The following is a 25,614-nucleotide window of genomic DNA, read 5'->3' as shown; positions in this document are numbered from 1 at the left end:
ACAATCCATTATTTTTTGAAAACCAAAGACAGGCAGGAATCCTAACACCAAAGTTTACATGTCGCGTGAAAAACAGGTGCGAATTGGTTATTAACTTAAAAACTTGGAAGTGACTAAGTGAGGACTGCCTGTACTGTGAGCAGTTCAATAATTCTGAACTCTGGGTGGCTTCTGAGCAAGTACCCAACTCTCCCTATCAGCTTATATTATTAATTTAGAATAGGAAAGCAACATACTCTAGTCTGAGAAGAGCTTGGGGCTTACTACATATATAATGTACAATAATTATTACATCACCAATGAATGTACTTCACATGATGGAAAACAAAAAATGGTGAAAAAATATTCTTATGAATCCTGTAACATGTTCTTCTTGTACCCCAAGCTGACATCATCAGTATTTCCCTTCAGTAAATGAACCTGGTATAGTAAGAACTACAGTTCACTCAGGCATAAAATCCGAAAAAAAATAATGAACAATGCTGCAACTACTTGTTATTCTTTAAATGTCCACATTCTTTCCATACACTCTTTCTATGTATGTAGAAAATCCTTAAAGCCTATGTTTCACAAAAACTGAAGATCATCTTCATATTATAAATCCTCACCAACTAATGATTCTGTTTTCCTCATTACTTAAAGTACATAGTTGTGGTAACTGACTTCATATGCCTAGGTCTTCAACCAATTTAAATAAATAAGCAAATGTGTAAACCACTACAGTTTCATAGTTCAACAATCCATTTGTAAAGGACAATGGCATGACTACATCAGGAATATTGTACTCACAATGCCTGTCATAATTATAAATGCAGTACTTTTGTCACACAGGTACAATATTCACGGACCTGAGGATTTGGAAACCTAGCAGCAGCATCTCATTTACTTTCTCAGTAAGTCATCTTAATTTTTTCAGAAATCTGGCAATGAACATACCTTATTGCCCTCGCCCAATCAGATCTTGATAAATATCAGGCACACCAACAGAACTTCTACCAAGAAACAGGGAAGGCTATTACAACTTATGGAACTCTGTGAAATTCCCATATGCTACTTTACCTCTATGGTCAGATGCAATATACTGTACTAATATACAACTCCAACAATATACAAGTTCTGACTGTTTTCAGTCATCCTATTATGAACCATCAATGAAGTACTGTACATACACTGTACACATTATTCACTTCATAATTCTTTATGGCTATCATATTGTACAAAATATCCTTATTCTAGTGATGAATAGTAGAACGTTTTACGAGAAACCAAGCAATAAATAAAAGAAAATATCCGAAAAAAAAAATGGAATCCCACCACTCAATTACCAAGTATACTAAATACTGGTATTAAGCTCTAAACTCTCACATATAATGCCCCCTTGAGGATATCTTCAATTACAGTCCCATTCTTATTCAGCAACTCTCCATGAAGCAGTGACCATCAGTGAAGTATATCTGAGGAGAACAATGTAATACTGTACATTAGCTTAATATGACAAACAGTAATTCATAGAGTACAGTAAATCATTGTAGGTTCCCTTTCCCTGATATTCTTTTTTGCTTCTAAATCCATGATAATTACAGAAAAACTACTTATTAAAGTTACATAATTACTGATGATGATTTGTCAGTTTCCTCAATTTACAGTATCATTCATGATAGGTGGGGGCGCTCACCATCCACTCACTCAATGTAGTGCTGCTCTCGGGTGTCTGCCCTTTCCTCTCCATCCTTCTTTCCTTCCATTCTCTTCTGTCTTTCTTTCCTTCATTCTTTCCTTGTCCTTCTGCCTACGGGTGACTTTATGCTCCCTCTTCTGTCTTTCTTTCCTTCATTCTTTCCACTTCTTTCAGCCTGTGGGTGACTACACTGAGTGACAAGCCAAATGGTTTCCTGTGCACCAGGAAGCCATTTACTATGCTGGGTGGTAACCATATAACCAAATTTTGGCGCCTGGTGGTTTAGTGGGTAATTATTGCACTCCCATCGGATTAAGCCAGTGAAGGTTTATATCCAAGGGGTGGTTGGGGTTGATTGCTCATGTAATGCCACTCAGGGATGAGTGAGGCTGGTCACTCTCATCTTAAATGTCAGGACCAACTGCCTAGCCCCGGGCTCCTACGCTCCTCATGGGGCAATGTAGGATTGGATGATGGATGGATGGATTTAAACGGGAAAAAGCTGCTACATTCTGGAACAAATCATATGCATACAAAGAGAAGATACTGTAACTTATAATCTGAAAATCATAATTCAAATGCTTGAAATTTAATCTCAAAACAATACTTACTTCAAGGAGGGCTTGCGAAGCATATAACGGATTAAACTCTTCTTGGCTACTTTTTAGTCAACCTTGACAACACTGTAGATCTTGCGAACAAACCAGAAGCAGGCCATGAAGCCAATTGTTCCTGTAAGGGAGCAAGTTTAGTCTCTGATCCAAAAATTTCAATATTTTAAACAAAAGAGCTAAGCTGAAGTTAACCTTTCCTATTGTCATTGATGATCTATCTATCTATCTATTGCCAGAAGCCTCAATCCCATTTGGGGTGGCCACAAACAAATCGCCTCCACGTCGCCCTGTCCCCTGCCATTTCACTGCCCTGCTCCCAACTCACACCCCCCCTCTCTCATATACCTCTCCACCCCATCCCTCCATCTCATCCTCGGCCTCCCCCTCCCTCTTCCCCCCTCCACCTCACTCACATACACTCTCTTCGTCAGTCTTTCACCCTCCATCCTCTCCACATGGCCAAACCACCTCAGTGTGTTCCTCATAACGCTTCCTATCACATCCACATCCACACCACAACGCTCCTTTATATCCTCATTCGTCAGCCTGTCTCTCCATGTGACTCCACAGGCTCCTCTTAAATAACTCATTTCCACTGCTCTCACTCTTGACTTGTGTCCTTCCAACAACGTCCAAGCTTCACTTCCATACGTTAGAGTTGGTATCACAATACTGTCATGAAGTAACTTTTTCACTTCCATGCTCACTTCCCTGTTTCTTATCACTGCTTCAAAGAACCAGCAACCTTTCTTCCCTGCTGTGCCCTTTCAAGCACTTCACCCTCCAAACCTCCATCCTTACTCATCACACTACCCAAGTACTTAAACGTACTCACATTTTCCAATTCCTCACCATCCAACCTCGCTGTACATTCACTGACTTCACCTCTCTCAAAGACCATCATTTTACTCTTCTCTACATTCACCTTTAGATTCCGTTTCTTACACACTCTCCCAAACTCATCCACCAAGCCTTGCAGCTCCCCTTCATCTTCACTCAAGAACACAGTATCATCTGCAAACAACAGTACAGGGAGTTTCCACACACTACCCTCTCTCACAGGGCCACTCCAGCATCCACTGCCCTACCTAGTCTTTCTATCTATCTATTGCCAGACGCCTCAATCCCGTTTGGGGTGGTCACAAACAAATCGCCTCCAAGTCGCCCTGTCCCCCACCATTTCACTGCCCTGCTCCCAACTCACACCCCCCTCTCTCATATACCTCTCCACTCCACCAACCTAGTACCTCTATTATTACACCATCCATGTACAGATTGAACAACCATGGAGACATGACACATCCCTGTTTCAAGCCAACCTTCAAAGAGAAAAATTCATTCAGTTCACCATCCACACGCACTGCAGCCTTAGTACCATGCAGTGCGTGTGGATGGTGAACATAAACACAAAGTGTCCTAATACTGTACTCAAATTAATCTGAGTTTTCTATTGATTCTCTGCAACCCTTTTCATCTAACTCAAAAACTCGTATCTAATTCAGTATCATATTATATATGGAGGCAATTTTAATTCATGTTCTTTTACTGTCCTCCCTTCAGATAAACTGTCCCAAAAATGTAAAAACAATTTTGTTTCCAATAAGTACCAGATGAAAAACTGCCTGACTGTGACAAAAATTTAACACTGATTAGTAGCAATACATCTTCACTACTGAAATTACTACTGTTGGCACTGAAACTACCGCCTTCTATGGTAATCTTAACCCTTCTAGGTGGTGACATTTTTAATTTCATTTGTGCTACTTCCAGATTTTTTTAATATAATAAAAGAGACATTAGGAGAAACACATTGAGGTGGTTTGGCCACGTGGAGAGGATGGAGAGCGAGACACTGACGAAGAGAGTGTCTGTGAGTGAGGTGGGGGGGGGGGAGTGGGAGGCCGAGGATGAGATGGAGGGATGGAGTGGAGAGGTATATGAGAGAGGGGGGTGTGAGCTGGAAGCAGGGCAGTGAAATGGTGGGGGACGGCGATATGGAGGCGATTTGTTTGCGGCCACCCCTTACGGGAATAAGACGTCTGGCAAGGGATAGATGGGAAGGACACAGTTTATAGTAAACGTATTAATGAAGACTATACCTAGCCCCTTCAGTATTTACCAAAAAAATAAATAAATAAAATCTCATGCTGAACATAATCATCTGGAGATGGCAACCATAAAATTAAAAATACAACACAGAATCAATGGAATTAACCAAAGAAAAAACATGTAAAGAACCCATTACCTGTGAGCAAGAAGAAGAGGAAGACCATGATGGCAGTGTAGCCAAAATAGAGCATGGTGGAGATGACCCCTTCTATGCTCAGCTTGGTCACAAAGTAGTTGACACAGTAGACAAACAGATAGAATGCAGTGAAGCCTGACGTCAGAAAACTGCGCCACCACCAGTGATAGTCCTGTCATGGGGAAAGGGACTATCTTCAGTTAATTATGCTCTTTCATACAATGAATCAATTTCTAAGTTGTTTTGGACTGAGTTTTGATTGTACATGACTGATGCTCTACCTCTACAAAAAATAATGAGTCTCCTATAATAAACTTCAATCAGTTTAAGACAGAAATCATGTAACAGGCCTTTAAACAGTGGGATATGTCATATGATGAAAAAAAAGGATCACAGTCTCAAAAGAGGATGTCATAAGACATAAGGCATTTTTTCCCTTATGGGGATGACATTACGTGATCCAATCATTAATTACAACCCTCCACCACACCTTACAGAGCTATCCATGTCAGCTCCAGTTACTACAAGGCAGGACACACTATATGTCTTCCATCACGTTTGTATTTATGCTGCTGCACCCTATTGAAAGTCGCGTTTTGCACTGCTATGGCAACATCAAAGAAGCTACTGATGCTTTCCTTCTTGCTACTTGCAGCAGAAAACTTGAATTTTACTATGGCTATTTTAGTTTTCTAAATAACACTTTTACTTCACAGAGTAACTGCAAGTTAAAAAAAAAAAAAAAAAAAAAAAAAAAAAAAAAAAGTCTGTCAGATTAAAGTAGCTCTCTCCAGACCCTGCTGTTTTAAGAACTGAGTTGATTCCTTTAACTAAAGTATGTCTTTTATTTTTTCAGTTATATTCTTGCTTCCACTTGACAGTTTTATTTTGCTCTGGGGGACCTTTCATAATGGCAGAATATAATGGAGATCATTTCTAACCTCCTAACAATGAGTTTTTCCAAACTTAACCTAAACTGTTAGTGGAATGGTTAGCCCCCTCTACTCTGAAAAGTTTCTCCTAAGCCCATTTTTTAGTGAAAAAAAAAAAAAAAAAAAAAAATCTGAAAGAGTTGCTGCAAACTGTTTAACTTTTAAGTAGATTATTCTAAAGTTGAACAATATGTTCTGGTGGTAGGGAAAAAAAAAAAAAAAAAAAAAAAAAGCATCAGAAGGGCTATAAGTCATTAAAATTCTCTAATTACTATACTGTGATGTACCTTTTGTTAACTCCCTCACTTGTAGGGGACTACTCCTAAGCTGGATAAAGCTGCATGGTAAATCATTTCGTTTTTCTTTAACTGCAATACTAAAATTATAATCACATCTTTTGACAGAAGGGGTTAACTCTTCTGTTCATCAAAAACTTCAAAACACACCTAATAAAAAAAGTGCCACTCTTCCTTGTTGGGAATCCTGATACAGAACTTGGCTATGGTATTGTTGATGTGCCAAATCAGGCTTATTTCACTTTCCAACAAAGGCTGGAAACTGCTGCAAGGCAAAAGAAGATATTACTACAAACCTCAGCACAAAGGTGGAAGTAGCAGAGGAGAACAGTGGTCTCTGAGCACGTGACCACCAGAATGAGGAACACCAGGAAGAGGAAACCAAACATGTAGTAAGTCTGTGCGGACCAGATGGAGTTTAGGATGAAGAAGAGCTGGATGAAGATGCAGCCAAAGGGGAGTACGCCCCCCATGATGATGCCGGGCAGGGGCTGTGTGTACATGCTCTGTTCTGGGATCTGTCGTGGGATCTGGTTGGTTCGTACAGGGTTCTCCAGGCACTGTGAGCATAACAAAGGAAAATACATCCTCGATACAGTACCTATTTCCTTTTATTCTTTAAATCCAAATTTTTTATAGTCATTTATGTAACACATGTAAGTTATATTGTGATTAGCCTGCATCCCACATTTCACACTGTAGTTAGTAAAGATACAGAAAGGTTAAATACATTTTAACATCATCACATACTTCAGAAACTGTCAGAAATTAAGGGGTTGTCAATGTCCACCCTCATACATTTAATACAGTCCAGTGTTACTGATATGAAATACTGCACTGTTCTTGGGTACCTCACTATGATGTGGAACTTTAAATTATATTCCTGTATTTCCATGTGATAGTATTTGACTTTAGGCTGACTTTTTTAACTGGAGGGGCTAAATATAACCTTCCTTTGCCCTTTCACTACTACATGTCTTTCCCAAGGTTGAATAATAATAATCTGGTGGTGACTTGATGGATCTGAAAAACAATTAACTGGCTTGAAGACATTAGTAACATGGTCACAAATGGATGAAACCCACTCTCTTCCGGTATCCGAAGAATGAGCCAACAAAGGTAAGCGGGACAGAGACGAGGAACCAGAGAGCCAGTAGGGCCAGCAGGGTGGTGAAGGGGATGGCTGCACTGGACTCCTTGTACCACAGTATCAGGTTCATAATGAAGAACAATGCAAACACAATGCTGAAAAAATGGACAACTTTTTATTACTGCATATTCTTTTCAATTCTCACCCAATTTTTTACTGTCCAACAGGAACACAAAGAGCCAGGGCTAGGCTACTTACTCTAATCATTTAAGGATTATTACAAACTACACAGCTGAGACAGAAGACATTCAGCCATCATTATGAAGTGATGCATATATAGATGTATTCCTAAACACCTGACGCGATAGTACTGGGCTGGATGACAGATGGATGGACAAGTATGGTTATCATACAAAAATGTGAGTTAGAATTGTTTAACTTTTTCTTCAAATAACAGCACAATCTGTTACTGTATTCGTATTTTCTGACAGGTCATGTCAGCTGGCTTTATCCATACTGGTTATCTGCTCAGTCTGTGCAAATCTTCTTGTCTGAAAACAACAGCAACAGCATGTACTCAGACATGCCAGTATACCAAAAAAGTATTTACACACTCTTTCCACACTCAAAGTTACACTTCCTACCAACTGTGACCCATAAGGGTTTCATTCCACAGGCTGGTTGGGGGTTCATTGCTCACATTATGTCATTCAGGGAAAAATGACTGGTCACTCTTGCCATACATGTCTGGACTGAGCAGTCTATCCCTAGATTTCCAAGATCCTGAAGGAGCAGCAAAAGGCTGGATGATGGACGTAGAGTTCTAATTAAATTCATAGCAGGAGAAGTCCATATCAATCTGCTTGCACAACTCTGATATGGTTGTGAAGGGTACTGGCAGTCTTCATAGCTACGGGATGAGTTATACAGTATCACAACTCTTTGCACACAACTCCTAATGTAAATTGGGAACCAGCTTCACAAACAGCATTGTAAGTTAACAGGGAAAAAAGGCACATTTATGGTAAGTGCCAGCCTTTTTTTTCATTCATTCATTCATTACCTAATTACATTCAACTAATCCACATAAAACCATCTTACAGCCCCCTTTTGCATTCAAACTAATCCTGGACACACACAACTATCATACATTTACAATTCTCTTTTATATTCATCTAGCCAGACTATACTCTTAAACTTACAACTCTCTTTTGCACTTAACCAACCACGGTCACATACAACTAACTTACACTTACTGCCCTCTATCCATTCAAACTAATCCAAGAAAACCATCCTATACTTACAACCCCTTTTCCATTGTGACTAACTATGGATATAAACAACCATCTTCCACTTACAGCCCTCCTCTCCATTCAAACAAATTCTGGAGATATACAACCGTCATACAATTACAAAGCACTGTAGCACTTAACTAACCCTGGACATAGCATGGAGGTTAGGAGTACATTGGTCTTCCACTTCTCCCCGCCAAAGCTTTTGTAGAGACGAGCAGACACGTAGCCAGCAGGGAAGCCTAAACACACATAAAGGACCATTGCACAGGTCATGAGTGCACCTCGGTTGGCCGGAGACAGGAACCCAAGGCATGCAAAGACTGTGGCAGAGGATAAATACAACATGTTAACCACTGATTACATCTGATGAAGCTTATTCGTAAAATCAACAGACTCTTTTCTTTTGTCCGGCTTACAGGAGATTTTTTAAACTGAAAGGGATGGATATAATTAATCCATTCACCATCAGCAGTCTCCCTAAAGCTCAATTCAATTACCCAGTGGTAACAAGAACAAAATAAAGATGCCATTGTACTCAGGTGGTTAAAATGGTACTTGTTACAATAATTTTTAACCCCCTGAAGGCAGGGCTCAGTCATCATCTGTTTGTCTGTCATTCTGCATGTCTGTCTGAGTCTCTTTGTTAGTCTGCATGTCTGTCTGAGTCACCATCTGTTTGTCCATCAGTCTGCATATCTGTCTGAGTCACCGTTTGTTTGTCCGTCAGTCTGCACATCTGGCTGAGTCACCAGAAAAAGATATTTTCCTGGTGTTTGATAGGCCAGCGGAGGAAACAAAGGTGTGGCTGTTAGGGCATATGAAGAATGGCTTTATGTGGAGCACTTCACGACTCTTTCATCTCCAACCTCCTCTCAGCCACTCTCTTAGTTTAGTGATCCAGTGTAAGAAATGTGTAAAAAATACTCCAAGACATGAGCCATGATTTTATATATAACTTATACACAGCAACCAACAATGTAAGTACTCCTATATAGTATACTATTAGCTGAATGTCTGACTGGTCTGGTTGGAAGGATTGTAAGTGATTCTCAATAGGTTTGAAGTGTCACACTGTGCACTTGTTTATTATATAAAAGAACCTAATTCTGAGATATGTTATGTAAATATTTGCAACTAAAGTAAGGTTTATTTAAGTGTAATTTCCTTTGATTTGATCCTCAGAGTCAGGAATCACCCTGCACTGTTTGAAACACCTCACAGCAAGGAGTACAATGTAGGTATGGTCATATTAAGAATAATAAGTAACAGTGAGAATGATAGAAAGAGTTATGAGAAATACACTGAGGTAGTTTGGCCATGTGGAGAGCCTGGAGAGCAAGAGACTAATGAGGAGAGTGTATGCAAGTGAGGTGGAGGGGGGAAGAGGGAGGGGGAGGCTGAGGATGAGATGGAGGGATGGAGTGGAGACCTATATGAGAGAGGAGGGTGTGAGCTGGGAGCAAGGCAGTGCAGTGGCATTGGACAGGGGGACATAGAGGCGATTTGTTTGTGGCCACCCCTTATGGGACTGAGGCGTCTGGCAATAGAAAGACAGAGAATGATGCCAAACCCACCACGCCACACCAAAGTCAGAGTGAGCCCAGCCTCATTAACCAACAGCAAACGAGAAAGAACCCAAACGCACCATGCCATCCCAAAGTAAGACAAAATCCAGCCTTCTGTTTTAGTAGGCTATATGAGCAGAGGTCGTGAACTGGGGGGAGAGCAGCGAAATGGCGGGGGACAGGGCAACATGGAGGCAAATTGTCTGTGGCCACCCCTTTGGGGATTACGGTGTCAGGCTACTGACAGATAAATAGATAGACTAATTCTATGAGGCTAGATGACTTGAGTTTAGGAAAGGCTTTTTGTACTGAAGGGAATTTTTAAGGTTACATCTAACCCTTCCAGTTAATAATACCCATCCTGAAGTATATATTGGGGAAAAAAAAGAGGGGGGGGGGCTCAACAGGTTGTTAAGTTTTAGATTAGGCTTCTATATGGCAGATAATGTGAAGTACAATTATTAAGAAAAATGACACCCAAGCTCACCCAAAATAAAGCATACGATTACAGTAGACATGTGAGGTTTAGACAAGATTCCAAGGGTTTGAAAGGTGTCTGAATGAGTGTCTGTTTTATTTCACTGGGTATGCTGTTAATTATTCCCCCTTTCTCTTTCCTTGTTTCTTAGACTCCACCTCACCCCAGCCTCAGATGGGAAAAAGATGTCATGACTCTTCACACATGATACTGAAGCTACAGTAAGTAACCTACAGAATAGGCAAACAGCCATCATACTAAGGATTCCAGGGCCCTGAAAATAGGCTCAGCAAGCATACAGTTTGTCAAGGCCCTACCTAGGAGTACAATAGCTATCCAGGAGTGGGATAGGTGGTTTTGAGTTGACAATGCTTATAAGAATATTAATTTCAAAGGCTTGAATGGTGAGGGAATGGAGGTACGGGCCATTTCACAGTGCACACTGATGAATCTTCAAACTTGCCTCTACTTCCTTATATGTTTTTTACATACTAGGCTAGGGTACTTACATAGAGTGACAAGGGTCATAATGAAGACCTGAGTGCCAGAGCCAACCAACACTGAGAGCAGCATGCCACGGCGAGGGGGACGGAATACATCTCCATGGACAAGCTTCCATCCATATTCCTCCTGAGCATTCTCTCCCGCATCAATCTGGTAACCCACACAGAAAATTACAATACTGTCAACTGCAGGGGAAAATAAAAAATAAAGCTTTACTCCCTTCAACAGTGATTACCCATAGCTAATTCTACTGTGATGTATTCATAATATAATGCAGAGTACTGTGCAAAATAAAATTTTATGAGAAAAAACAAATCCTCCCCAGTTTCACCCCTCTGACTGGTAGCAGTATATTATGAAACTGGGGAAGTACTCATTATGGATCTTGGCTAATTCTTAAATCAACAAGTCTCCACAGATATGAATTATTATAAAAAAATACTTGTAGCCTACTGGCACCATTTTCCTACATTAATGTTCACTCTGATCTGGCTGTGAAGTTTTAGGGACCAGGAAGAATGAAGATGGAAATATAAACATACAATCTCAATCCCAAACAGAACTAAGGCTAAGGAAAGTTATGAAATACAGTTCTGGCAGAGTGTGCATATTACTTCCCATGTACAAATGGAGACAAAAATAATGCTCCACACTTTAATCCAACAATGGTTATGTGAAATTCAATGAGCCTTCACTATGTGGTAGGAACATCTCCATAGTTACAAGTCATATCAACCATATCAGACTACAGTACACCTGAAAGGAATTTGGGATCTTTGTCCGCTTAAACACACTATAGTCACCTGATTGTAGCGGGCAATGTCCTTGTGGAGTGTGCGCAGCATGATCATTGCAACCATACCAGAGAGGAAGAGCACAATGACCAAGGAGTTGAGAATACTGAACCACTGGATGTTGGTGTGAGGCATCGAGTCCAGGATGTAGTCCCAGCGTGATGACCAACGAATATTCTCAGCACTCCTCTGCACATATATAACACCATCAGTATCATCATCGTCATCATCATCAAGATCTCTTTTCCCACCTTTGGATGTGGTGAAAAAGCCTGGGTATCAAATATAACACATTCAAACATTTTTTTGGTAGCATTCTAGTATATCAACATCACTCAAGTTGAAAATCACTAACAGATTGATACCTAAAGATGCTGCAGAAAGAAATAAGTGGTATGAATGATACATACTGTATATTCATCTCATATTTCACCTGTGGTACAGTTACATAGTATTTATTATGGCACAAATTTACAGCTGACCGTTTCTATACAGAAAGTTGGAAAGAAATGATAGAAAGCAATGGACAAAAAAACTAGGATGCAAATTAAAAACCGTGAGTATAGCAACTGACAAAGAATGGAAAAATCAGTCACGTGAACATGTCAAGGGTTCTTGGATTTTACAATACAGTGGTCCCCCCTTATCTGCAGTTTCAGTTACCCATGGTCTGAAAAAATTAAATGGAAAGTTCCAGAATTAAACAATTCTTAAGTTTTAAACTGCATGCCATTCTGAGTAGTGTGATGAAATCTTGCCCTCTCCCACTCCGTCCCACCCGGGACATGATTCATCCCTTTGTCCAGCGTATCCATGCTGTATATGCTACCCACCTGTTAGTCACTTGGTATTCATCTTGGTTATCAGATCGACTGTCGCGATATCGAAGTGCCTGTGTTCGAGTAACCCTTATTTTACTTAATAATGGCCCTAAAGCACAAGAGTTGTAATGCTAGCCATTCGAATATGCCAGATAAGCCATAAAGTGCTTCCTTTGTGTATATGTACGATTCGGTACCATCTGCGGTTTCAGGCATCCACTGCAGGTCTTGGAACATATCCCCTTCGGAAAATGGGGGACTACTGTACACAATTCTGGGAAAACACCTGCAAAGAAAACTCTTTCAAAAATTCACAAGAGTATTTTAAGCTGAACCATAACCAGGCAAACAGCCAGAGGGGGGTCGAGAGGATTGGATGACCCTTCCACCCACCTAAAGGTTCACTTTCTCACAGTCTGCCTTTTATTATCAGTGCGAAAAGAGACACTCTCCGTTGTTCAAGTTTTGGGCTGCTCCTCCACATAGCTTATGCATACACCCAGACCTCCATTGCATGCAGGCACCAGACCTTTGACCTGCCAACTGCTATACAAGTCCAGATTCAGCAGAAAACAACACACCCCCCCCCTCCCTTTGAAAAGTCTAGCTATGGGCCTGATAACATGGGTTTATTATTGTCAATTTCCACAAACAGCTAATGAACATCCAGGTATACATACTGTAGTTAAACATAACATGATTGGATATTTCATTTCAATACCCATGCAGGCTGCAAGAGCAAGACACTTATAAAACTTACGGTAAAAGCAACACTGTAGGTGTATGTGATGGAAATTTCATCCTTGAAATCAGTTGGAATTCCCAGTACTTCATTGTTAGTTAAACAAGATTCCTCATTCAGTGCGCCAGGTGGATGCTTGATGCTCCTTGGAGTCACACGCACGGCTGTAAGGAATTTGGTCGTCAGTGAAATGTCTCACCACAACAATACAGGGAGTTCTCATTATATTACTAAAAAATTGTCAACAGTATTAAAAAGTTCTGTTTCTATCTACCAAGTTTATTTGCCAATTATCCTTGATGTACAGTAACAACTATGTGCTAAAGTTGATACTTTACACATCTATCCTTTACTTACAACAAAGACTGTCTGCAACTGCCACTGTCATTAATCATGTTGCTAGAATATGCTATGAACAGCCAGGGTTGATACACTACCGTAATATTTTTTACCACTTAATTCACTAACTGCTAATGGATTTGATGAAATCAGGTGCAAACTGATACTTATTTGCTGTCTTGAATCACTTTTTTTTTTAATGTCTGAGAAGATAATCCTTTATGCAAGATCATAACCTTCTAAGCCCACACTGAAGCACAGATAAAATATGATGTGCCCCTGGTGTGTGTGTGGGGGAGAGGGGGGAGGAAGCTTTTTGGTCACAGTGGTTGACTGAGAATCTGATGAGGTATCAATTTTTAGGCTCATATGTGCCCTAGTTTAGCTGTTACACTCCCTGAGCTACCAAAAAAATTTTCAGGGACAAAATGCACATAGTGTAGCTGGTATACCTATTTAATCAAAGAACAATTTTACAGCTATGGGATGGAAAAGGGCATGATGAAACATGAGTATGCAAACTTCACGTCAATATCTGCTCTAGTTTATCTGTAAAACGTACCAAAACAATGCAAAGTTCAAATTTTCAGCCCAACTTCCAAGACATATGTTGCGATTCTTATGGAAACATCTCGAGGCATGTTGTAGTTTACAAGGTAAAACGGCTTTCACTTAATGTTACAGTCTTTAAGAACATATCCACAGTGTTAAATGATGAATTACTGTAGCTCTAATGATAAAGACAGAGGGATTACTAAGGGAAAATGCATTCAGGAACAGCAAGGTGAAATACCACTTACAAAGAATGCGTCCCCCATCTCCCTGGATAGATGAGCCCCAGTCCTCTCCAGCGCCACTATGGTAAGTGACATTCAGGTCCACATGGTTGAAGAGATAGTATGTGTTTCTTTCCTTGTACCGCTTCTATTTATTGGGGGGAAGGGGTGGGGGAAACTTAGTGGACAGTTATAAATCACACACGACATTAATCACTGTGTCCTGTTTAACAAATGCTAGAACACTTATCTGTCAGTCTTATTTACTGCCTTATGTTAGAACACTTATTAACCTGCCTTACTAATCAGTTTACATGTGTGAGAACACTTATCAACCTCTCTTTTTACTACCTTATGTATGCTATAACACTTACCAATATCTAACTTACCCCCTTCAGCTAGCCACTGTCTATCTAAATATCTTATGTGGAATGGTACAAATATCTACCAGCCAATGAACAATTAAGTATCCTGCAGCACAATTAACTATCTGTCTATTTAATGCTCTACAATAGCTAACAAAACATTTCACCTGGGATATTTATTTATTTACGGATGAAGCATGCTGATATTAAGGCTCATAATACAGTTACACACTGTACAATACAGAAAACCTTACTTACATCCATTACACACGCATCCTTAGGTCGGCGAGCAGAGTCAACAAAGCAGCCGACAGGGAAGCCTGTGGCACAGAACACACTACCACCCTCCACTCTGTAGCACCAGGTGACAGGCATGTTGTCTGTTGAGGTAATAACAAGTTACACATTGCTGCAACACAACAGCCAATTAGATTGCCTAAGTAACATCAAATGCAGTCAGGTCTGTATTCTAAGTGGCTTTGGAGATTTCCAACACCTTTTCCTCAACTATTTATTTTGTAGCATTACAGTGAAGGCATAGCAGACTGTTTGGGTGCTGTATCTGTGCTTAGCTAAAGTTGTGGTATACCATATCTGCAGTTCAATGGCTTATGTCTTGATGCACCTGGGAGCACAGCAACAACAAGCTGAACAACAAAATAATCACCAAGAACTCACCAACTATCCAGTGGTGGTAGTAGTTAAGGTTCATGGCTCTCTTTAGTTCACTGAGATTCTGTTTGGCTTCCTTTGAGCCGGGCTTGTATGTCTTTTCACATACCTTCGCACACTTCACATTTTGCTTGAACTCAAGCTGAAATCAACAAGCATAACTGAAGTGAGTACAACTATTATACTAACATCAATGTAAATACTTAATGCACAACACCTCCTTGAAAACTCCTGATCAACAATATCAACAAAAGAGACATCAGCGGCAAAACTGACAGTAGCTATTCATTATATGCCAAGGATGTCCTAAAAAATATTGCAACTTTTTATAAATAACTGTTACAGTATATCAGGTGAAACTGATAAATCAGCTTTAAGGTAACAACGAAAATTTAACAGGCAATATTTTCAAAACTTTCCAAGGACTTAAAAAAAAAAGGGGGGGAGGGCTACCTATAATGAGGACTGCCATGTATTGTGAGCAGCCTTGCATTTCCTATAACACTAGAGGGGAGTGACAGGAGAGTACAGTATATGAAACTCTTCTAACTCATCACTGGGGAAAAAAAATAATAACAATAATTAAAAATCTACCATCCTTGCACATACTGTGCATTGGAAACTGATTAAAACACTGAAGATGACTGACAATGACGATGATGATGATGATGACGACAATGACTAATGATAATGATGATTGATGACAATAATGATGCTGCTTCTGCTGCTGCTGCTGCTGATGATGATGATGATAAGGAGGAGGAGGAGGAGGAGGAGGAGGTAGAAGTGCAGGATACAGTTTATCAAAAACTGAAACATGAAGTGGGCATGTTAATTTCCTTATTGCCATGTGACTGTTTGCAAGGTACTGTTTGCAAATAAGTGCAATAAAGTTTATCTACTTACCTGGTAAGGTGACGGCTGAATACGCTCTCCAAAGACCACTTGGCCTAAGTTTTCAACAACTGTTTCAGACTTATCATCTGCTTGACAGAAGTCAAAGCTGTAAGCAAAAGACAGTTTCTACTAACAACTTACATTAATAACTACTGAAACCAATAACAACACAAACTGAACGAATTGTGGTATACCTGTGCACACAATGAGTGTACAGTAAAATCCTATGACAGATGTCTCAGCACTTTACTCAAAGCTCAATGGAACATTTAACACAATGCTGCACCCCACCTATAAAATACAACACTGTAAAATACACCTGCTATTTTTACTTCTTTACAATGTTATATGAACCAACCAACAAATGTTGACACACAAGTGTTTTATATAGATCCGCATTAACTTATAAAATTTTTCCACACTGTGGTCATATAATGCCTAGTGCAAAAGTAAAACACCTAAAAAAATATGGCCAATGGAACAGTTAGAAATATACCAAACGTCTGATTAACCCCTTCACTACAACAGGCCCTTCCCTTCCAACCTAAGTTAATTATGGCTGCTAGCTGATGATTTTACTCAGCATCTGGGAGGAATTTTGTATTAAAGGGATTACTGGAGGCTATAAGTAACCCCACCAAAGGCAAATAGTCTATCCTCACATGAATAACCTCATCAGGGGAGAGCAAGAATATAATGAAAAATGCTTTACCGAACTGAATGAGTTAAAATGAAAACTAAGGTAATATCTGGTGTGACAGGCTTATTATCACAATGTGATAATGAAGGGGTTGGCTGAGACTTTCTCATCCTATCACCAGTTATCACTCAGGCACTTTAAAAAATAGCCAGATAATACAAATAGCATCATGGTGAAAAAGGTTAAGAAAATGTTATTCAGAAGCTACAGTACAGTATATGGATTATGGATGACACCTTAACACGAAGTAATAAGAGATACTGAAGACAATGGATTATGGAGTGACGCCAGTAGAATGAGTGCTTGATAAACTTTTAAGAGTATATACACTGTACACATGCAGCATGGTTTTATGCTCAGGAAGTGTATGAATAAAACTGCATAAAGTTAGGCAAAATATACAGTAAATACAAAAGTCTACAGTCAGTGAATCGATTTTTTTTTTTTTTTACTGCAAAGAAGAAGGAACAAAGGCCAGGAGCCAGTAAATTGTTCCCAAAAAATATAAATAAATAAATACATAAATAAATTAAAAAGCCGAATTCAAGAACCGTGACAGGAGAAGACTGTGTACATGATACACAGATAAGCAAGAATTTATACGGGTATAATAGGCAGCTTGGATTTATTATTGCAATTAAATCTGTTTATATTGTTAAGCAACTCCAGGAAAAGTACATGGAGTAAAATGAAGTACCAGTAAAGTATATTATGACATACACTGCACCACAAAAAGGATGATTTAATTTTTTTTTCGTCAAAATACAGTAATCCCCGTACTATCTAGACACCAACTTTCCGGACTTTGTGGCCCTGGACCTTCGGAACCCAAAAATGGCCAAAAAAAGAAAAAAAATCCCCCCAAAATCTGAATTTTTTCCCACCCATACAGTGAATATACAGTGAGGTTGGATGGCGAGGAATTGGAAAATGTGAGTACGTTTAAGTACCGTACTTGGGTAGTGTGATAAGTAAGGATGGAGGTTTGGAGGGTGAAGTGCTTGAAAGGGTACAGCAGGGAAGAAAGGTTGCTGGTTCTTTGAAAGCAGTGATAAGAAACAGGGAAGTGGGCATGGAAGTGAAAAAGTTACTACATGACAGTATTGTGATACCAACTCTAACGTATGGAAGTGAAGCTTGGACGTTGTTGGAAGGACACAAGTCAAGAGTGAGAGCAGTGGAAATGAGTTATTTAAGAGGAGCCTGTGGAGTCACATGGAGAAACAGGCTGACAAATGAGGATATAAAGGAGCGTTGTGGTGTGGATGTGGATGTGATAGGAAGCGTTATGAGGAACACACTGAGGTGGTTTGGCTATGTGGAGAGGATGGAGGGTGAAAGACTGACGAAGAGAGTGTATGTGAGTGAGGTGGGGGGGAGAAGAGGGAAGGGGAGGCCGAGGATGAGATGGAGGGATGGGGTGGAGAGGTATATGAGAGAGAGGGGTGTGAGTTGCGAGCAGGGCAGTGAAATGGTGGGGGACAGGGTGACGTGGAGGCGATTTGTTTGTGGCCACCCCAAACGGGATTGAGGCGTCTGACAATAGATAGATAGATAGAATTTGAAATTGCCAAGAAGTGCCAAACAACTGTTTACACCATGGCCCCTTCACCCTTTCCTTCCTCCCCCCTCCCCTATCAGGGTTGCCATTTGATATTTTTCATTACCAAATGTGGGCCAATCTGGTAATGAAAAATTTGTTTGGTAATGAATCAGAATAATGCATTAAATGGATTTTTCATATGTATGAGAATACACAGGATGGAGATGGTGGATTGTTTGCTCTCTCTGATTAATCTGCTAGCCTACGTACCGTAGCGTGAATATAATCAACATGCTGTTAATTATTTCCACTTGTATATATAATTAGTGAAGAATAAATGCTAGCTTTAAGAATTTTGTAATGAAAAGTTAAATTTGGTAATGAAAATTGAGGGGTTTGGTAAAGTGGCCGAGATCCGATCTGGCAACCCTGCTGTCCCCTCCACCAGTTACTGCCTAACTGCTACCACGAGTGGATGTTTATTACAATGGATGCCACACGTGCTCATTTTTTGTGAATAAACAGTGAATAAACTGCGATACCTCGCCACTAGATCACACGGGACTTTACAGTGTTGTGCAGTGTTAAGAAATTAGAATTTAGAGTGCAAAGGATTAACTGTGGAGTGCAAATTGGCGGTTGAAACTGGTGTGGTGCAGTTAAGAACAAAGTGCAGTGTTAAACAATTATAACTCACAGTGCAAAGAATTAAGTGCAGCACACCACTGGACTACTGTATGTGCTTCAAGAGCATTTTCACCACTGTCAAAGCCTTAGAGAAGGCAGCCACAGATGTGCTGTAAGTACCCTGGCTGAGGTACAGTCACTTCTAATTCCTCATTCTTTGGTTCCTTTTCATTTATTTCATGCTTTATGTCCATTATTGGTGTGAATAGGGTCTTAAATAGGTTTAAATAGGTGCTATGCATGTCCAGTAGGGAGCTGTATAGGTGTTTTTCTGAGTCAGGCTAGGTCAGGGTCCATAAGTACAAGTCCAGGAGGATGGGGCCCACCTTCCGGACGGGACCACTTTCCGGACATGCCTTTGGCTCTATTACATTGGATAGTGAAGGGATTACTGTATATCAACTAAGGTGATACAGTATAAAAAACAGTAGTACACAGAAGAAATGTAACTGGTATCAATGTTGTGGTCCCAGGCTCGTCTAGATTACAAAGTATGTAATCATCACACTGCCAAGGCCTACCATAAGATTTATTATTATATTCTGAGACTGTGATGGGAAAGGTAAATTCCCAATCTGACATAATAAACAAGTATGACAGGAAATAAAAAATGTTTGACCATTCTGCTGTGCAGGAAGGGTTAAAAATGCATACCGAACTGATTAAAATGAACTTACTAGGTGTACTCGTATGGAATTACCGACTCCTCAGAATTCAGCCGATTCACAAAGAGTGGTATCTGACTCTGAAAGAAAAAACATCCAGTTAGTAAAGCTGGACAGATCTAACAGCTGTATTCTATGCAACACACGAGGCAGTCACCTCTAACTTAGCAATATACTGTATTTTGCTTATAACAACTGGGTCATTCCATGAAAATGTCAATCTTTACAGTCAGCCTCAGAACTGATCAAAAATATAAAATTTATATACCACTTTAAAGCTTAAACACTAAATTTTATGATTATTGACAGAAAAAGTTTCTAAACTGTCTACGGGGAGTGAGGCATTAAAAAATGTCGTACCATGTCACTGAAGAAAAATCCATGCAGAAATTAGTGATTTTCTTATCATCATTGACCCGAGTATGTACCTGTTTCAAATGCTGTTGTTGGTTTTTACTGAAATAGCATCTACAGCTGTTTACATATACTCTGCAGTCAAACCGTCACACAACCTTCAAGTGGAAGTACTGCTGGAGAAATGTGTGACTTTTTTCTTACATTTTTCCCATACACAGCAGAAAACTAGCATAGCTTTATATTCTTAATAGGCATCCTTGTACCTTACTAATGTAGCCCTGTGATATCTTGTACAAGACTCTGGTAAGCCATATGCTCCGTCATACACGTTACACGCATAGCGTGAGGAACGTTACCGGAAAAAGACGTGACGTTTCTCACACATAGCTTTAAACAAGAAATCACTGCAGTTACACTGAATGCAGGGTGAGCTGGGTGGGTACAGTGGGATGGATAGATGAGTTGATGTCATGGATGGCATTGTTGGGTGAGCAGGGTGCGTGGGGAGGGTGGGTAAGATGGGTCATTGGAATGTGTGGGTCGCCAGGGTGGCTGAGAAGATTGTGTGGCCGGGATGCTTTGTGTGGGTGGTTGGATGGGTGAGTGGGTTCAGGGTGGGCTGATGTGTTGGGTGGCATCGTCAGATGAGTTTGGTGGGTGGCATCTGTGGGTGGGCAGGGTGGATGGCCAAGATCAGTGTGCTTGGTGGGTCACACAGTGGCTGGGGTGAGTACTGACTGGGTTGAGTGAGCAGGTGGATATGTGAATGGGTGGATATGTGGCTCCCCACATGACATGGCAGGAGTGGGGCTTTTACATCTAGTAGTCATATACTTGTCAGTGTTAATTAGGTTTTAGTAAATCATGTAGAAGACAAAAAAAATATTTGGAATAAAATTCTATACAGCTGGGTTATTCTACTGAAATCTGCCACAGCCTAAATACTGTATTTCTCACTGAGCTGAAGGTGGATGTATACTCGTAATAATACACATAACAGCAAAATACTATGTAACATGTGGCAAGATGTGAGAAAAAGAGAAGCTTCAGAGCTCCGATCCATCTGCCTAACAAATCGGTGGTTTTATGTGGAGTAAGAAGGAGGAGTTCAGGGGTGGATATGTGCGATTAACCTCCCCTCTGGTGGCAGACTACCCTGTCCCCTTATTAATGCTCACTGCTGAACTGGTTAGTTACACAACCAAGAAGTTGTCTAAACATTATGAACCACAGTCACTCAGTCAATGCCTGAAGAGGGCATGATCAAAGTTAATTACCACAGAAAGAGGGACATCAACAGAGTGGGTCATACTCATTTTCATTTCTCTGACAACCCAGACTGAGATGAAATAGCAGAGGATATAGTTGTGCAGGCTTTGCCAACTCCTCAAGAATCAAGAATGGTACGGTACAGTACATACATTCAAAGGGGTGACTTTTCCCTCCTCGATCAACTACCAGTAGTCTATCTTGATGTCATGTTGATGTCACCTAAACAGGAATTGTCTGCTGGTTAGTTCATTCATTCATTCATCATCTAATCCAGTGTTGCCCCATGAGGCACGTAGGAGCCCAGGGTTAGGCAAGTTGGTCCCAACATTTAAGATGAAAGTAGCCAGCCTCACTCATCCCCAAGTGGCATTACGTGAACAATAAACCCAAAACATCCCTTGGATATAAACCTGCACAGGCTCATTCCGACTGGAGCACCTTAACTGCCCACTAAACCACCAGGAGCCATAATTTGGTTATATGGTTACCACCCAGCATACTAAATGGTTTCCTGGTGTACAGGAAACCATTTGGCTTGTCATTCAGTGCAGAGTCATATGCAGATGGAAGAGGAATGAAGGAAGTAAAGACAAAAGAGTATGGATGGAAAGAAGGAAGGAAGAAAGGAAAGGGCAGGCACCTGAGAGCAGCACTACATCGAGTGAGTGGAAGGTAAGCGCCCCCACCAACCACTTTCTGGTTAGTTTATTATGGAAATTTAACATCAGTACATGTTTTGTTTATGTTTGTGATACTTACAATTACTGTAACCATAATAAGAGTTGATTGCATAATCATATTTCAATAAAAATCACACAAGTGTTTCTCACTTTTTCGGTAACATGTCTGACAGCCAACTTTTCCTTAACAGCACAATACTTACCGGTATTAGCAATAATCAAATTTCCTGGGTATGGTTATGATCCTTATCTACTGACATACCGTATTACTGATATGAAGCACTCCCTGACTGAACCACTCAAATCACAAACTTATTGAAATTACTTACCGTATGTCAACTACATGAGACGGTAGCATCACAGTAACGTTCATCACGCAGCTTTTAAAAATCTATTTAACATCCAAATTAAAACGTATAAACAATCCAACTGTGGTAAGATAGAGGGTGAAGTGTTGGTTATATAGCTTGCAAAAACCAATTGCTTATAATGCATACTTTTGCAGATATAACTGAGAGTAGTCCAATAACTTGTCTCCAAATGTAACGTTCCACACAATAGAATAACCCACCTTACCAATTCCTTGTATACCGAACTATTTGCTATATACTGTACCATTTTATTATCAATGTGGTTTTCATCAATAACTTAGAGAGGATAGAGGGATGTAGTATCCTATGTGGCACAGGAGGTTTTGTAGCACATCTTCCTTAGCGATACATTTTGCCTATTACACCTTAACAATCTCTTCCATAGTCTTCATACTGTTTTAATATCAACACTGTTTACATCAACAACATAAATGCGGATACTGAGGTGTGATGTACAGAATATATCACACAGGAAGAGTAGCTAAAAAATTTCATGAGACTCTTTATGACCATAAAATCAAAGCATGTATCAGGGAAAAATGTTGGCTTAAACTGATGGACATGACCTGTTACAACTACAGAGGTATTTACAAAAGGAATCTGGAGAAAAAGAATAACTAGGCTAGTACATGAGCAAGAATCTAACTGAAATAATGTAAAGGAGATGTCAGGAAAGAAAATCAGCTAAACCTGATGGCTCTAATTCGCTATATTTGGAGAAGTACAGTACCGGTACTTAACCCATTTAACTGGTGAGCCACCTGTTTACTTCAAGCCTGCTACCTTCAGACAATATACAGCTTAGGTCAAATCTTTGGTGGTGAAGAAATTAATGAGGGCTATATCTTAAATCCTCCAGTTCAAACAGTAATCCCAAGGCTAAGAAAAATTACCAGTAAATTTTCAGGATTTCACACAACCAACCAACATTAACATGAATGCTGGGTTGCTCACCCATTGGTTTAGCTATGCAAGTCTAAGCAATAGCTCTTCTATAAATATGTGATGGAATACATCCATGATATGGTATATAAGTACCGATACATTAATAATAAAATTATCACTGGTTTTCCTTCCCACCTACTCACACATGCACTAGCTACTACACTATCCTCATAGAAGGATTTTCAATGAATTCCCTCCTGCAGCAAACAGGCTCAGCACATTTCATGTACATATCACTATTAAAAAAAAAAAAAAAAAAAAAAAAAAAGTAAAAAGATAAAGTAGGAGGGGGATACAGAAAGATAACCTGTGGGGCAGCAAGAATGCTAAGGGTATGGTAAAAGAGAGCCAAGGTTAACAATGAAGAATGCTATGGTCAAGGCTCAAGAATACCCAGGTTACATATGAAGAATTATTTGGATCAAGCTAAATGGTGCCAAGGTTAAGAATGAAGAATGATAAGGTTCCAGTCGAAGAAGGCTAAGGGCTGGGCTGAAGAAAGCCAAGGTTATGACTAGGCCTAATGAATGCTAAGGTAAGGGCCAAAGAGTGTCAAGATTATAAATGATGAATGCTTAGTTTAGGGCCAAGGAGTATCACTGTTATGATGAAAGATTTCTAAGGTCAGGGTTAAATAATACTGGGGTTATGACTGACAAATGCTAAGGTTAGGGCCAAAAAGTGTTAAAAATGCTAGAAGTATTGAACATTAAAGGTAGAGCTGCAAGAGGCAGACTGAAAAAAAACTTCAGACAAGATCATACAGTATGAGCTCAATGATAACAGTGATGCAGGCAAGCATGTTGGGAGCATAAATGAACTATTGAGAATACTCATGCTTATCTACATTGGAAGCTGCAACTCATATGGAGGCTGCCATACCAGCCCTAGGTAATGAGACTAGATAGGGTTAGATTGATATCTGTACCAAATGCACTGGATTCTCAAGTCAAACATACCACAATAATAGCCAAAGGATAATGACAATTTAAATGTTTTAGGGAGTCTGGTGTAAAAGAAATAATTTACCACTTACAAGAGGAATATAGCCAACTGATAGCTATACCGGTACTCCTTCATGGTTTATTATAGTTTGTGGCTCAAGCTGTCGACATTACTAAAGCTAATAATGATGTCAGTATGAACCAGTAATGCCCCTATGACTCTGATGACTGAAAATACCGGTAATAATAATTAATTACCAAACGGGCACGGCCTTTCCAGGTTTTCTATTGAAATGAGTCTTTCACAGGATACTTGTTATTACTCCTAGATTACCACAGCTACTGGGCAATTTTATAAACTTTCCTCTGAAAGCTATAAATGAGGATTTATAATGCGTAAATATTCTGCTGACATCTACAAGTAGCTGGCCTAACAAGCATTCTTTAATTTGAAAGCTGGTTGTTAAATGTAGGTGTAGTTAGGTTTGGTTGGCTTAAATCATTAATTTTCCCATAGCTCTGACACAGGATACACTGATGCGTCCAGTAGTAACAATGATTAGTAAACAACACAGCCAGTTGGAGATTAATGGTAAACACTGCTGCGGGCGATCTCCGCTTCCTTTAATACTCCCAAATAGTTATACGGTACTTTGTATTTTTCCAATTACTTCTTGCTGTCACAATTCAACAGTTAACTGTGTGTTGCATACCGTATGTACCAAAAGTACTAGCCTTGAGATAGTTTGTTTGTTATAATATGGGTGGAATCAACCTGCCCGTTTGGTAAAGAACTAGCCTTTCAAAATAACTTAGTATGCTAATTAAGAAAACTTATCACACTGTCCTCATAATAAGGTTATAATACAGGTGGTACATGCCACTTAATACGACCTACTGCCAACCTTTGCAAATTATAACTTAGACATGAAGATTCTCAAGTTCATGTAACTGTACTTTCTGACTGCCGTTACCGTCAGATGAACTGAACGCTCGGCTACGCCACGTATTAACTGTTCGGGTCTGGGACGATTCACTTCATAAATCCTATAACCTGACTGAAATAACACTGCAGCTGTGATGTACAATACCCACCTGACATTTAGTGGCATCATTCGATCCCTTTTCGCAATAATTGACAGGCGCTAAGCCGGGGAGATAGAATGCTCCAGTGAAAACAATCAGCTGTGCCAGTAGTAGTAGTGCTCTCAGAATCATTCCCGACGGCTTGATTGCATCCATATCGCTAGTAGTATGTTCCTGAGGGGCCCTAGGTAGACATTAATGCAATACTGAGCTCTTTTCTTCAATTTTAGGATCTAGCAGCGGCCGAGAACACGAGGTTAC

At 39.9% G+C, this 25,614-nt stretch overlaps 1 protein-coding gene across 1 annotated transcript; it reads right to left on the bottom strand.

Moving 5' to 3' along the window:
• Positions 1–468: 468 nt before the first annotated feature.
• TM9SF2 (transmembrane 9 superfamily protein member 2) lies at positions 469–25,614 on the bottom strand. Its single transcript, XM_080283924.1, has 15 exons — positions 25,363–25,614; positions 19,711–19,778; positions 16,113–16,209; positions 15,213–15,348; positions 14,793–14,914; positions 14,194–14,317; positions 13,073–13,218; positions 11,501–11,680; positions 10,703–10,847; positions 8,293–8,470; positions 6,851–7,010; positions 6,062–6,325; positions 4,538–4,709; positions 2,290–2,410; positions 469–1,454 (listed from the first exon to the last, which is right to left on the bottom strand). Exons 1-14 carry the CDS (start codon positions 25,507–25,509, stop codon positions 2,343–2,345), a joined length of 2,007 nt encoding a protein of 668 aa, XP_080140050.1. The 5' UTR covers positions 25,510–25,614; the 3' UTR covers positions 469–1,454; positions 2,290–2,342.

Source organism: Coenobita brevimanus, chromosome 99 (assembly GCF_032717465.1).
Source record: "Coenobita brevimanus isolate Jiangsu-jjx chromosome 99, ASM3271746v2, whole genome shotgun sequence".
Lineage (NCBI taxonomy): Eukaryota > Metazoa > Arthropoda > Malacostraca > Decapoda > Coenobitidae > Coenobita > Coenobita brevimanus.
The sequence above is the reverse complement of the archived record's forward strand: the minus strand, read 5'-3'. Positions and strand labels throughout refer to the sequence as shown.